The sequence below is a fragment of the Neolamprologus multifasciatus genome, chromosome 17, assembly GCF_963576455.1.
Source record: "Neolamprologus multifasciatus chromosome 17, fNeoMul1.2, whole genome shotgun sequence".
Lineage (NCBI taxonomy): Eukaryota > Metazoa > Chordata > Actinopteri > Cichliformes > Cichlidae > Neolamprologus > Neolamprologus multifasciatus.
Window position 1 is genome coordinate 14,870,255 of NC_140455.1, and position 14,981 is coordinate 14,885,235.

The following is a 14,981-nucleotide window of genomic DNA, read 5'->3' on the forward strand; positions in this document are numbered from 1 at the left end:
CAGATGAAACAAGAATTGAGCTCTTTGACATCCGCTCCACCCGCCATGTATAGAGGCAGAGAAAGGTTAAATGTGACTCATAGAACATCATCTGCACAATCAAACACGGAGGTGGAAACATCGTAGTTTGGGCTTTTTTTCTGCTAAAGACAATTTCACAATAAAATCCTGACCGAGAACCTCCCTCTCTCAGCCAGGACACTGAAGATTGGTCAGTGACTCAAAACATATCGTCGAGGCAACAAATGAGTGGTTAAAATGAAGCACACTAAGGTAATGGAGTGGCCTAGCCTGTCTCCAAACCTCAGTCCTATTGAAAAGCTGTACAGAAGTCTTGACCCCTTCATCCACTGTTTCTTTACATTTTGCTAGGACAATGGGAAGCTGGTGCAGCAAATGCCTGAAACATGGGCAAACATGCATGAACATATAAAACAAAAACAGAGTTTGTAATGAGCACCTTTATTATACTCTCTTACTATCCTAGGCAGCTTTACTGTAACTGTAACGTCAATCAAGATTTGAACCAAAAATTGCAAATGTGGCTTCATCACTCTTCATGAGACCCATTTTTCAGTTCATTTCTTGTGTAATCTGGCATACCTCAGCCTTTTCATCTAAAGTCCAGACCCTCTATCTGCTCTATGGGTGCATTCCAAAAGCCTCCATCTCGTTTTCCTAACCTCTTCTCTTTGACCTCAATGAAAATATAATTAAGGTCAAGGAGAAGTTGGTAATACTACTGATAAGTACTTAGGAAAAGAGTGGTGCACCAAGAATATGAAAAACCTCACAGCGCTGTCCTTAACAATGTGAGATCAGATGTCTGCTGTGCTGAAAGTACATTGTGAAGAAGACAGACAACAAAATGTGCATTTTCACCACAATGTGTTCGATCCCTGTTGTTTTATGCAGGTCATTTAAACAAGAATATCCTGTGACAAATCTCTTCATTCCAAAAGAAAAGGAACATTTTAGGCCGGATTCATTGCAGCAGCACAAAGCCTTCCAAGAACATGACATTTTTATTTTTATTTTATTTTTTTGCCGTTTCTATGCATATGCTGCGTCCCATTTATTTGACAAAGGCATACAAGGTTAATCCACTTAATGAGCAGCCCCAGGGAAAGATGGAGAGAGTGGGCATGTGAGATGGCCCAAAATGAATGCTGGGATGGGGTGGGCAACAAGGGATACACATGAGCCATCCTTCAAATCTGGGCATTTGGAGGAGCCTTGGAATTTGGACAGTCTTTGTTGAAATGCCATACCTCTGTGATTTTAGCTACTTTGTAACCTTTTTCTAAAGCTAAAGTAAATGCAGGAATGGGCCACAAACCAGTCAGAGCTCTTTGCTCATTACCAAGATTACATCACAGGCTGCTCACTGTTTTGTGTAAAGAGAAAGCTTAGTTTTTCTTTTGTTGTTGTTTTTTTTAATCAAATACAAAACATTAACTTTCATGATATGAAAACATTTTACTACAAAAGATCTTCAATGTATTACTAAAACATGACAAATTAACAACAAAGTAAACAAACACTAATAAACTGCGACTGAAAGTATCTTAAATTGGTTGGCTGAGGCAGCAGCAGGGAAGCTCGGACCTCCCTCTAAAACATGGCTGTGCCATGGGCTCCCCCGTGTCACCTATTGTAGCCAACCTTTACATGGAGGAAGTGGAAAGGAAGGCTCTTGGCTCTTTCAAAGGAAGAGTACCCAGCCACTGGTACAGATATGTAGACGACACCTGGGTCAAAATCAAGACACAAGAAGTGGAATCCTTCACTGCGCACATCAACGCTGTGGATAAAAACATCAAGTTCACCAGGGAAGACACAAAGGACGACTGTTTGCCTTTCCTGGACTGCGCTGTGCACATTGAAGAGAATGGCAACCTCAACATCGAAGTTTACCGGAAGCCCACACACACGGACCAGTACCTCCTCTTTGACTCCCATCACCCTCTGGAACACAAACTTGGAGTAATTAGGACCCTACACCACCGGGCAGAACATGTTCCCTCTAAGCCTGAAGGAAAAAAGAAGGAACACACACATGTAAAGGAAGCACTCAAAACGTGCGGCTATCCTAAATGGGCGTTCTTAAAGTCAGCAAAGAGGCACAGAAAAGAAGATCAGACACCAGCGAGGGAGGATAAGAAGGACAGACGCAACAACATTGTCATCCCCTATGTAGCCGGTGTATCAGAGAAACTCGGGAGGGTTTTCTCCAAGCATGACATCCCAGAGCATTTCAGACCCAGCAACACGCTCGGACAAAAACTGGTTCACCCGAAAGACAAAACGCCAAAACACAGACTTAACAATGTGGTGTATGCCGTACAGTGCAGCGAGGAATGCCCAGACCTCTACATTGGAGACCAAACAGCCACTTCACAAGCGCATGGCACAACACAGAAGAGCCACCTCCACAGGACAAGACTCAGCTGTCCATCTGCATCTTAAGGATAAAGGACACTCTTTCGAGGATGCCAATGTTCACATTTTGGACAGAGAGGACAGATGGTTTGAAAGAGGAGTGAAAGAAGCCATCTATGTCCACTGTGAGCGACCATCTTTGAACAGAGGCGGTGGTTTATAATAATCATGTATAACTAATAAATAATTTTTTCTAGTTTACTATTCTGTGTATAAACCACACCTGTCCACAGAATCAATTCCTTCTACTCCAAATGCTCCACCACTATGGTCAACTCTCACCAACTCTCTGCCATCTATAATCCAGTTTTGAGATCCCTTCCCAGACGCCTTAACGCCCACTCACATCCGGGGCCATCTGACCTCAGGAATTCGCATGATAAGGTGGGGCCAGGTTTCACAATGAACTCACCCGAAACTCTGGCTGATTGGGACCCACACCCAGTTCCACACCTTGGCTCAGGCGATTAGAGGATCATCAGGGGGTCCTTTTGTCCCTCCGTGGGGGGATACTCCCACTAGGTTTATATCTGGGACTCTCCACCATTTGACCTTAGAACTGAAGAAGCTTCTCGGATGAGAGGTGAAACGTCTTCAAGCAACTTAGAGAAGTCCAGACACTTTTCTTTGCAAGCTCCTTTGACGACCTCCCTCTAACCACCTACTCCTCCGGGGAGCCATCGAGCTGTTCCCGGGTCTACCCCCGGCCCTTCTGATGGACATGCCTGGCTGAAACACGTTACCCAGCAGGCGACGGCCTTTGCCGTCACCTTAGATGTGGAGGAGTGGCAGCTCTACCAGCCGGTTAGTGGACTAAGAAATCAGTGTCCAGAAACATCGCAGGTCTTACTGATTCTAAACATCAAACCCCTTCCTCAGAAACCCCTAAAACTGTTTGTTTCCCGCTCTCCAAGGAGCTCCAGGTCCCGCTCGTAGACTCGAGAGGCTTTTGCTGTAGCTCAGTCAGGCAAACGAGAGCTCTCTCAGACCTCTGGCTTCAGGTGAGGGGGTGTCACAGCTCCACAGCACGTGTTTCTCTCCCGCGCTCTCATTGGTCGAAGCAAGGGCCTGCCTCTTTTAATGGCGTATTGGTTATAAATGTTCTTGTGTTTAAGGGTAGGGCCACCTGTAATTTAACGTAGTTTATTGACGTTCAAGGTCACTCCCACCTTCAGTCAAGGGTCTGACGGGTATCGGCCGACTCAAGAGCTGGAAGTTTGACTCCGAATATGAGTTTTTTGCATCAATCTTTCAAATGTTTGATATTTGTGTCGCCTCAAGTTAATAATAAATGCTTAATATCAGGTTAAAATGACTTGGTTGTAGTACAAATGCCTTCAATGACATGTCTCATCACATATGCAAGCAGAGACTGTTGAGCAGTGGGGCCACACTGACCCATGTTATTTGTAAAATCATTCTAATTAAGTGGCATTTTTAAATCGGACGACCCTGGACTCTGCAGTGTCTGTCAGATAAACAGCAAGTTCCTCAAAGGCCATTATTTGACTCATATTGTTTTTACTGAGGAGCTATCAAATGATGTCTGTTCAAGGCATTCTTTATAAACACACCTCACCCCACTAATATTAATGATTTGTATGCACATAGAAGACTCTTGATACCACATACATATGTGTAAAACATTTATTAAGTGTACAAAAAGTAGCTTGACAGAAAAATCATAGATAAAACAGACAATACATGCCATAACCCCTACATGAATAATAGCATTTCTCTGGTTCTTCGGACTTTTGTTGTCATCAATGTTGGTTACTTTTCAGTTATTAGTAAAGCAACTGGTGCTTTCTCCCAATAGAAATCAAAACATTTTATATTAACTGTTCGTATCAAGTGAAGCCTTTCGACTTTTTAGTGGAACACTACAGGAATAGTGTTTAGCTAATTTTTTTGTTTATTTTTTACACGGACCCTGAAATATAAGTCGAGTTTCCCCAGTTTCATTAAGTCACAAAAACCCTACCAGAGCCAATCTAAGAATTGTACACACATAAAAAAAATAAAAAAAAGTTAAACTGATTACATAGAACTAGTAAATCACACAACACAAACACACGAGAGAGCCGTTTCCACAATAACACACAGCAGGTATGAGAAAAACTCATACAGTGTGCTCAAGTCAGAAACAGTACAGACGGAGACCGTGTACTCGAAATATCACGTCAGACCTGCAAAAGTCTGAGGAAACAGGAATCTTACTTCCATCATTTATCCCACACACTTCAAAAAGTTTGTCAGTTTTAGGTTTCAGATTGAGAAAGCTTTAACTTTAATTTCATCATCTAACCTAATCCAATTGACACTGCACTGTCCAAAGAAGAACAAACCCAAGCAAAGAAAAACTGGCCGCTGCATGGTAAATGTTCCTAAACCCTAAAGCCTCAGCTCCTCTCTGCAGATCCAGGTGCTTATTAACAGCCTGGCATGTTGGTTAGATGAGTCCAGTATCCTGTCTGTCTGCACACATACGTCCTGTTTCGGCTCAGAGACGCAACATTTAGCAAGTCTGAGAAGCACCAGTTAGTTCTCCAACTTTGTCGAATGAAAAATGAAAACGGCAACAAGAGGCATAACAGCAGACTGTAAGAAGACTCCACCCACCCTACAATGTCAGCATTTGTAATAAGTGTTCTATTATTGTTCTGAAGTTTAGTTCCATTGGTTCTCTGGAGGCATCGGTCAGTTTTTGTTACAAGTGCAGATTTCTTCCTCTGCAGACTACACACGGGCAGCATAGACACGCACCTGCTAATAGAAGTGTTGCCAGTCAAAATGAACCACTAGTGTTTTTTGGTCAAAAAAAAAGTGCTGGCCTCACTAAGAAAATCTCTACAAAAAACTATTAGCAACAAATAAAGCCAGTCTAGGCAACAAGTTGCAGTGTAATTCAAAAAATAAGAGCTAAATAAGAACATTCAAACACTGTAATGGAGCGGTGTGAGGGCCCTGGACTTCCTCTGGGTCTGCTGTCAGGGTTTACACAGCTGCTTTGGAGCACTCGCAGCTCTTCTAGGTGTGGATAGGACTGAGTTCAACAAAGCACATTTCCCCAGGAAAGCAGGGTTCACATGCATCACATAATTCTGACCATGCTAGTCTTGTTGAGGGTCGCAAGAACACAGACAGGAGAGCTGCGTGATTTTAGGTTTGGCAGTTGTCTTGTGTTTTTTCCTGGCTTTATGGATTTCAGCTTGCATCTCAACTAGGAGCCACATTTAACAAAAAAAGGAGGCTGCTTTTAGTTTTCAGAAATCTAAGAACGTTTTATCTTCACCTTTGAAGAAATAAGGAAGAGAAAAGTACGGAGCATAGTCACAAAGAGTTCTGGGTTGTGACCAGAAGGTCAAGTATCAACCGAGTGTACCTCAAAGGTCAGAGGTGGTTAGATTGAGCCCAAAGTAGAAGAACTGGATCCGGTCAATTTGCAAACCACCTTTTGAATAGGGAAATCTAAGGTAACTGAACAAGAATGTATCGTTTCATTTGCATTTGGATGCAAGTGAAAGGAAGACTTCAAAAAATACTAAAAAAAAACATGCAGCAGACAAACATGAGTATCCACGCAATAAATGTTAAAGTTAGAAACACATTCAGAAAGGCCCTGATGTCACAAGAAAGGGGTTTGATAACAGATGCATTTTACCCAGTACACACCCAGTATACAGCGGGTGTACATAGCATATATACTATATATAGTATATATATTCTATATACCATATATAGTGTCTATATACCATGTTCTGTTGTGCTTAGGAGTTGGGATCCATCATGTCTAATCCATCGTTGCTGGCGTCTGACTAATTTTTATTGACTCATTAAAGTAGGTGCAGAAATATGGAAAGCTATAAAAACCAAGTCCATTATACAAAAAATGATCTTGAATAGTAAAAACATCACATAATGAGGCAATGGACAGGATCATATCTGAATGGCTCTAGAAGAAAAAAGTAGTATATAAAGGGTAAAAGCCATCTACTTATGAGGAAGGCTTCACATGATGGCACACTCTCTGGACGACACTTTGCCCTGTAGGAGAAACAAAAAGGTTTGTTATTGGGAGACTTCCATGTGTAGCAGTACAGATGTACAAGTTCCAAAGACTGACTCCATCCAACAGCCTACAACAGGTGCTGACTGAGACAGACCGTGTGTTCTACACTGTTTAACCCCAGTAAATAAACACGTTATGAAAACTATGAGCTCATTTTGAATGTGATTGCAGCCACAAGTCATAAATACGTTGGCGCAGGGTCACATGCAACACTGTATAGCATCCCCTCTTCTTCTAACAGCAACCCACAAGTGTGTGGGACTTGAGGAGAGCTTGTTGGACTTGTGGAAGAGGAATGTGTCCCATTCTTCTCTGTTAGAGGATTCCAGCTGCTCAGCAGTTCTGACCCTGCTTTGTCCTGTTTTTTTGGTGCAAGCTGCAATCCATAGGCACTGATTTTGGTTAGTATGACCTCAGCAGTTTCTCCACTTTACCTCAGTCTATTTTAAACTAGCTTTGGTCCAGAGAAGACAGCAGTGTCTCTGGATAACACTCTGATGTGGCTGCCTCTTTGCATGACAGAGCTCCAACCTGCATCTGTGGAGGGCACGCTGAGCTGTGTTCACACACTGATCCTGAGCCCATGCACTGATTTCCACCACACAATCATGCCCGTTTTAAGGGACTGGTGATGCAGATATCCAACAATGATGATATTATGAACTACAGATGATGAATTACTCAAAGTCTTCACATGTTTACATTCAGAAACATTCTGAAAAACAATTTGTAGACACAATTTTCTGCAGAATGGTGAACCTCTGCCTCTCTAAGATGCTCTTTTTAGACCCCGTCATGTGACTCACATGTTGCCAATTAACTTAAGTGGCTGCTAAATGTTCCTCCAGCTCTTTCTTTTTAGTACCACTTACTTCATCAACCTTTTATTGACCTTGTCCAACTGCTCTGCTACCTGCTGCTGCCATCGAGTCAAAATGAGCTCATAGTTTTCTTAACATCTAATCTAACTGCAGTGACAGCCCTGCTCCTTTACACTGAGCCAAACAAAAAGTTTTACTAAAAAAGTAAAGAAAAAGAAAATTTGTTGGTGTACCGTTTGTGCCACTGTCTCCTCCTCGCCATCAACATCATCTACATCCACCTGAGTGTTGGTTACAGTCCTCCTGGCCACCTCCTGTGAGACAAACACCGCATGACTCAAAAAATAGAAACCATGTACGAATTTCAAACAAAGGAAACTGGTTTAGTTAGCTATGCATTGACATCTTTACCTCGCCATCAGCATTGACCAAAGAGGTAACTATGTCATTTCCTGTGCCCCAGGAAGCCTGGCTTTTCCACAGCAAGTCAGTTGGAGGACTGTGAGCCATACCTGCATCGGCAGACCACACCTAGGTGCAGGTAAACAACAAAAAAAGCTCTTTACAACATACAGTATAACATACAGCTTCACATATTACATTTTTACAATATTACACAGCATGATCATCACGGTACAGTCTGTTAAAGTCTGTCCAGGTAGGAAGTCTGAGCCGCTGGGAATCCATTTCACCTGCACAGGTGCAAATCAATGACAACAGGGGCAGTGGAGAGACAACAAGTCAATGCCCCAGAGGGTTTAGCAGTTGGAGGCCACAGACTTTCACTCCCTCCTTTTCCCACTGATTTTTCTCTTGGTGTCCTTGTCAAATACTAGTAGCATGAGACCACCAGTGGGTGGTAGCACATTCAGCACAGTGGGAGAGGGAGGATGGCTGCTACAGGCCAAATGATCTTTGCTGGTGGGCTCTTTATCAGTGTTCCTGTCTCACCTCCACTACACGTGTGTCTGTACGTGTCTGATCGTTTAAGGTCATGCAACCATACGCAATCTACTCACAGTGACAGACTGCCCAGCTTTCAGGACATATTTTGGTGAGAACTTGTAGATGATTTCTTCCCCATTGTCAACCTGTCTCTTCAATCTCCAGTTGCCCAGAGGCTGATCCTGCAAGACATGAGGAGCTTTAATACAGAAGTGCACTTTGTTCAGAAAAGGAGACACAATATAAAATTTCACTTAACACACCTGCTCAGTATCGTTGATGAGTGTGACTGCGTTTCCATCCATGTCAGTCGGTGATATGGTGACGGCTCCAGTAGCCGTAGCCTCTTCTGACACCAGCAACTGCTCCTCTCCTCTTCCAATCTCGGGCATCTCCCTAATCTCTGCTTCTGCTCTCTTCCTCTTAGAGGAGCGGGAGGATGAAGATCCTGTTAATCTGGACACTGTGACTCGGGAAGACGGGCTGGGGGACAGCTTCAGTCTAAAACAGGAGGAGAAAATGATGCTGCTGGAATCAATGCTGTTGCAACGATCCCAACAGACCAATCTGATCCAAGTATCACTTTCCACCCGCTACACATCCTACCCTACAGTAAGTACTGGCTCTGATGGCATCCTCGTGATAAAGTACTTGATAAAATACTTCTACTGCGGAAAAACACTCTGTATCAGCAAATACCACACATACAGATACCTTGGCTTCAGGTACAGATGAGATTATGACTTCTATTTTTTTTTTTTTTAGCCCAATCAGTCTCATTCACCTCCACAAGGGCTGAAACAGTTCAATGATGTGAGAACATAGGCCAGTCTGAAACTGGATTTCACACATTTATCACTTTGATTCAGTTTATAAAGCACACCACAAACATGTGCACCTGTGTTCCTCTCCCTCCAGCAGTTTCCTGTATGCATTGATCTCCATATCCAGAGCCAGCTTCACATCCAGCAGCTCCTGGTATTCACTGAGCTGAGCGTTCATCCGGTCTCTCAGTTCAGCCATTTCTTGTTCTTTTGCTTCGATGGCACGGCGGTGCTTGTCTCGCTCAGACGACAGAATTTCTTCCAACTCTCTGATACGATCTTCTGAGGCAACCACCTACAAAAGCAAACATGCAGACACCACCCAATTAAAACCAAATAGCAAACCACCAGAAATCCTGAGCTGTTTAAGTGATTTAAAGTGTGGAAGCTGTAGGAGAGGTCTCCATTTGGGTGTACTGGTGTCCATAAAGCCACACCTGTTTCTGCAGGGCGCTGAGCTGGTACCCAAGGCTCTCTATTCTGGTACGAGACTCCTGCAGCTCCTCCCTGGCTGAGCTCATTGCCTTGTCATTAATCTCAGAGGACACTTTGGCATTATCCAACTGCAGACAGAACGAGACACATAGCATATTTGAACACAAGGAGCATAAAACAAAAAGAAAGAAAGGGGGAAAAGACAAACATGTGTCTCTCACCTTGGCCTGAAATGTTTGCTCCAGTTCTTCCTTATAAATAGAGACTTGCTCATCATGTTGCCTCCGCAGGTCCTGGTTGGGATCACACAACTCTGATTAACATTCATTCTCAACAGAAAGCCTGCTGAGCAGTGCTGACACAGATGTGAAGGTGAAATTTAGCATCAACACAAACACAGTACAGACATAATAATATATACATAATATACTTGCCAAAATGGTTACAGAGAAAATTAACAAGTCCTAGCATGCAATGTGAAATTGTGCAGCATTTTACAGTCAGAGCCAACCAGCATGCTCCTGTGCATGTGCGCACAATTTTCAAAAAACAACTAGAATTGGCGTTTCCAACACAAGATTTATCAAGGAATAACAAAGTGAACTGATAGTGACCTCAGCAGATTCGTGCTTTCACAGTGTGACATTGTGGGTCAGTGGAGCTGCTGCTACCAAAAGATATTAGGGTCAGCTGCTGATGGCATCCTGCCCAGGTGTACGGGTACTCACAGAAACCTTTGATAACCGAAGTCTGAGAAACATAGTACTGGTTTTCTTTTGGTGCCACAGGCAAAAAAGAACTAAAAACTGACTGATACTAAAAATGCCTTTATTATTTGTATGATAACATTTGTTTTTCAATGACTGTAAATATACTGGGTTGTAACAGCCACAGACACAGGAACATCAGAAATGACATCATACCTGTAAAGCTTGTGCCAGTTTGAACTCATAGTCCTGTCTGACTCCAGAGTCCACCTCCACTATTCTCTGCTCATGTCGACGGCGAGACTCGCGCACCTCCTGAGCACAAGAAGTGAGTGAAGTGTAACAGAGAAACGTCACCCAAAAAAACCCAAATTATGCAATATTATGCAAATTAGACTTTATGGCAGTCTTGTGCACATGCACAGTATTTACGACACAACCCTTACCTCATCAAACATAGTCTTCCTGAACTCCAGCTCTTCACTCAGTGACTGACAGCGGTTCTCTAAGTCCACACGCATCAGCGTCTCTGCCTCCAGCTGGCGTTTACCAACAGCATGGCTGTCCTCTGCCTACACATCATAAGACCGGGACATTTATTAGCACATGGACAACATTAGGCTGATTGGCTGGCTCTTCATGACCAAGCAGAGAACATTTGTCATGTTAGTCTGGCATACAAAAAGTAAATGAAACATTTACTTTCGGGGACATAATACCCAACTGAAAAGGTAAACACAATAAACCAGAATATATCCCAAGCATATCATCATGGTGATCATATATTATCATTTCTAATGATTCAACCATTTCTAGATTTTTTTTTTTTACTAAACATCTGGCATCTTTCCCACCTTGGCCAGCAGGTTCTTGACATCAGCTAGCTCAGAGCTCAGAGCAGCATTTTGGCTTAGAGCTGTTGAAAGAGCTGCTTCATTCTTATTCAGCTGGGCTTCCAAACCACTGGCCCTGGACATTGCTGCAGCAAGATCACCATCCTTTTTCTTTATACTGGAACAAATAGACAAGGAGGCAGAACACAATTATTATCTTTAAGTGGTCACTTAATGGCCCTTACAAGCAAACATCCCAAATCTTTAGCCACGTTAACACAATTTCAAATAAAAAAAGTATTTGATAAGGCGTTACCTGCGTGTAGCTTCTTCCAGGTCAGCCTGAGCCTTGCCCAGATCTATCTGGAGCCTGGCTCTCTCTTTAGCAGTTTCATCCAAAACTCGCCGAGCATCAGCCAACTCTGCCTCATACAGAGCCTTTAGGCCTGTTACCTAAAGAGAGGGATGCAAAACACATTACCTGGTGGCTTGGCCTGGTGAAGAAAACAAACACTACTGACTGTTCCAGGATGGAAAGTCTTCTGAGTGGTTGCATATTACAACAGAAGGACATGTTTCTAAATTTCACCTTAAAAATGTAAAAAAAAAAAAAAAACAAAAAAAAAAAACCCAACCTATTTCTTTTTTTCCCCCTTTCTTTTAATCAGACAGAGGATTATTACAGGAACATACACTAAACTAAATATACACTGCGGCTCCATTATTATGTCTTAAATTTAAATTTGTTCCCGTTTGAATTTTATCTGAATAAATAATGAATTGAAATAAATAAATAAAACTCTTTCAGTCAAGCATTGGGAGCAGTGTTAAATTCAACAGTCAGAGCAGCCGTTTCCAGCTGACCTAATTTCATTCAGTATCAATTATTCTGAATGAATAGATCCAACTACCACAACTACACACACTGTGTGACGTTTTCAGTAACTATACATAATGTTAGGATGTAACAAAAGTAATTACTGTCTGAAAATAGCCTTAAAGCTTTTCTTTCACTGCTGCCACCACATTGGACTTTCCGAGTCTAAATAAGACTCAACTAACAGCAAAGAGGAAGTGCATTAGCATTTGAGCAAAAAAATACCCCATAAGTACTTCATCTATAAAACCTATAGAAACCAACCATCGCATGTCGCTTCACCAGTGGCAAAAAAGGTGAAGAGAAAGAAGACAGAACAAAACAAGGAAGACCGATACAACCATTTACACAATGGAGAGAGGTTCGGGATTTAAGACTTTCCAAAAATGTCAAATTTAAAAAAAAAACAAAAAAAAAACTTGCCTGCTTATGATCTAATTTACATTTTTTTTTAAAATTACCTTAGTGTCACTGGAATTTAAAATAACATTTTTAGAATTTATATTACATTATTAAGTAGCAACCCTGTCAGTGTTAGCCACATTGGTAACTACTCCCTGCTACCTGCAGTAGTACAAAAATGACTCATGTTTTTTAAAAACAAACAACAACAACAAAACAGCAGAAAACAGTCACAAAGGCAGGCTTGTTAATTCAGTTAGCACTAGACATGCCAACCAATAAAATCATAAGGCTAGTGTGCAGAAAAAGGCAGCACTGAGTGATTGCTAACATAAAAGAACACGTTTAGGGGCTCTCCTTTACTCTTTATAAAAGAAGGAACTTTGGAACATAGTATATGAAAGTGTAAAAAGGGTGGACAAGGCCAATTTTTCGCAAATGTGGTTATTGCGTGCGTTCAATGCTGTGTTGATTGAGGTTGCTACTTTACAAGAAAAACAGGAAATTGATGTTGCTATGGGCAACAACGTGTCTTTGCAACACCACCTGCTATAACTCCAGTAGAAACACTACAAGACCAAAATTTATCTGTTGTAGGTCGAGTGTCGAAATAGTAGTTCCTTTAAGAAGCAGTTCCATTACAGGGTTGCTACCTGTGAGCATACAATGACTCACAGCACGAAGAAAAAAAGGATCTGGCACGATTACAAGATCTACCATTACTCAACTATGTTGGGTTTTTGTGTTTGTTTTTTTGATGAAGCAGAAATCATACATCATGCAAAGGTCACATATAAAAAAATAGAAACCACGCACAAGTTCAAATTTTACCTTTAGGGCAACAACTATTCAAGATTACAACAAACACCTTTGTCCCATGATAGGTTCTATCGATGCTTATCTGATTTAGTCCAAAAACAGACTAAAGGATAGTCTGAAACAGCACAAACTCAGCTTTTAACTTGAGATTATTTAAATGTTTTCTGTTAATTCGAGAAGACATTTAAAGTGAAATGAAGCGCAAAATTGTCTTGATACAATCATCCAGGTAAGGTAATCAATCATTCTGGTAAAGAAATTCCCCAAAAAATGGATTCTGTGGTTTTTTTTGTTTGTGTTTTTTGTTTAGGTTTTTTTTTTTTTTTTTTGGGGGGGGGGGGGAGTCAAATGAACGGACAAATTCACAAATACAAAAAATACATTAAATTTAAAAAAAAAAAAAAAAATCACTGGGCAGAGATTGGCGCGCAGACCCACCCGCTCAGTGCTTCCGGTCCGGTCACATTTGAATACAGATGCAGTATGGATCATTACGGCAAACAATGCAAAGCCAACGGCACCAGTGAAGCTGAGTTTACCGTATGTGAGCGCACTGTTAGTTACACATTTTACGCCGCATAATTAACGTGACTTATAATGACCGATTTTCCCTATCGTTCAAGACTACATATGTGCGCGCACGAGCCTTTTTTCAGTTACACATTTTTACGACAGGGATCACGTGCTGATATTACGTTTGCTGAAATATTTTCATTTACTAACCTCTCTCGTAGTCACCTCTTCTTTTTCCGAAACTTTGACCATTAGCCGGTCATTCTCCAATTCCAGCGCCCGCACGCGATCGATGTACACAGCCAGCCTGTCGTTCAGATGCTGCAACTCCTGTTTCTCCTGTAAACGAGAAATCCGAGTCGGGGAGAGAGGAGTGGAGGCCGCTGACCGGCCAGCTTCACGGCTTGGGGTAGCGCTTGCAGTCGCCATAGCGGTTCCTTCAAAATTCTGCCCGACTTTTCCTGAGCACTCAGCGAGCAAAAGAAAATAAATGATTGTATCTACTGGCTTTGTTAGATCGGGATGCAAAACAGCTCCTCTTGATAGTTAGCGCCAGGATATCGCAATCAATGAGCCGGAGGACCACGCAGTGTCTCGAACGCTTGCTTTACACAGTGATGTGATTCCAAGATGGCCGCGGTCAGGACCGCGCCAAAAGCAGAGGACACTTCCTGTCCGCAATGGCTGATGGGAAAGCAGAGGTACGGGAAGGGCGTAACGTAACGCATAACCTCCTGTCTAAGCAAAAGCACCTTTAGAGGTTTTTTTCAAAAATGTCCCGTGACTTTAACATTATGAAGGACGGCTTCCCCACCAAAACCCACGAAAAATTACCAGAAAGAACTGTTCACACTTGATAGTACTGAAGAGGATTAGGGCCACTGGGGAAAAAAAAAAGTGGGCACGTCTTTTTTTTTTTTTCTTTTCCTGAATTCTGAGAAAAAAGTCAGAATTCTGACTTTTTTCTCGGAATTCCGACTTTAACCGCAGAATTCTGACTTTAATTTCTCAGAATTCTGAAAAAAAAGTCAGAATTCTGAGATTAAAGTCAGAATTCTGACTTTTTTCTCAGATTTTTTTTCCAGTGGCCCTAATCCTCTTCCATATGATAGCAATAGGATAGGGTTACACAGGTGCATATAAAGACTTCACACCAAACTTCACCTTTCCTCTATGCTTAGAAATAGAAGCAGTTCATTCTGGTAAATGACAGTATATTTATATTCCTGTGAGTGCCAAACATAGTGTGTGTGTGTTTCATTGTTCTACTGTGCTTCATTGTTCTGGTAAC

General features: G+C 42.0%; 1 protein-coding gene across 1 annotated transcript; it reads right to left on the reverse strand.

The window, feature by feature from the left end:
• Positions 1-4,075: 4,075 nt before the first annotated feature.
• On the reverse strand, positions 4,076-14,336 carry lmnb2 (lamin B2). Its single transcript, XM_085137028.1, has 13 exons — positions 13,901-14,336; positions 11,396-11,532; positions 11,101-11,257; positions 10,693-10,818; positions 10,463-10,561; positions 9,761-9,832; positions 9,542-9,667; positions 9,179-9,399; positions 8,544-8,781; positions 8,355-8,462; positions 7,747-7,866; positions 7,569-7,649; positions 4,076-6,489 (listed from the first exon to the last, which is right to left on the reverse strand). The coding sequence occupies exons 1-13, from the start codon at positions 14,117-14,119 to the stop codon at positions 6,454-6,456; spliced, it is 1,740 nt and encodes a 579-aa protein (XP_084993154.1). The 5' UTR covers positions 14,120-14,336; the 3' UTR covers positions 4,076-6,453.
• Between the last annotated feature and the right edge of the window lie 645 nt (positions 14,337-14,981).

Bases quoted from the DNA above. Each gene is read 5' to 3' on its own strand.
- lmnb2 (XM_085137028.1), bottom strand. From the start codon at position 14,119: ATGGCGACTGCAAGCGCTACCCCAAGCCGTGAAGCTGGCCGGTCAGCG. The intron at 9,668-9,760 runs GTGAGAGACACA...TTCTGTCTGCAG, and splicing joins AGCAAACATTTCAGGCCAAG to TTGGATAATGCCAAAGTGTC. The intron at 8,463-8,543 runs GTGTGTTAAGTG...CATGTCTTGCAG, and splicing joins TCATCAACGATACTGAGCAG to GATCAGCCTCTGGGCAACTG.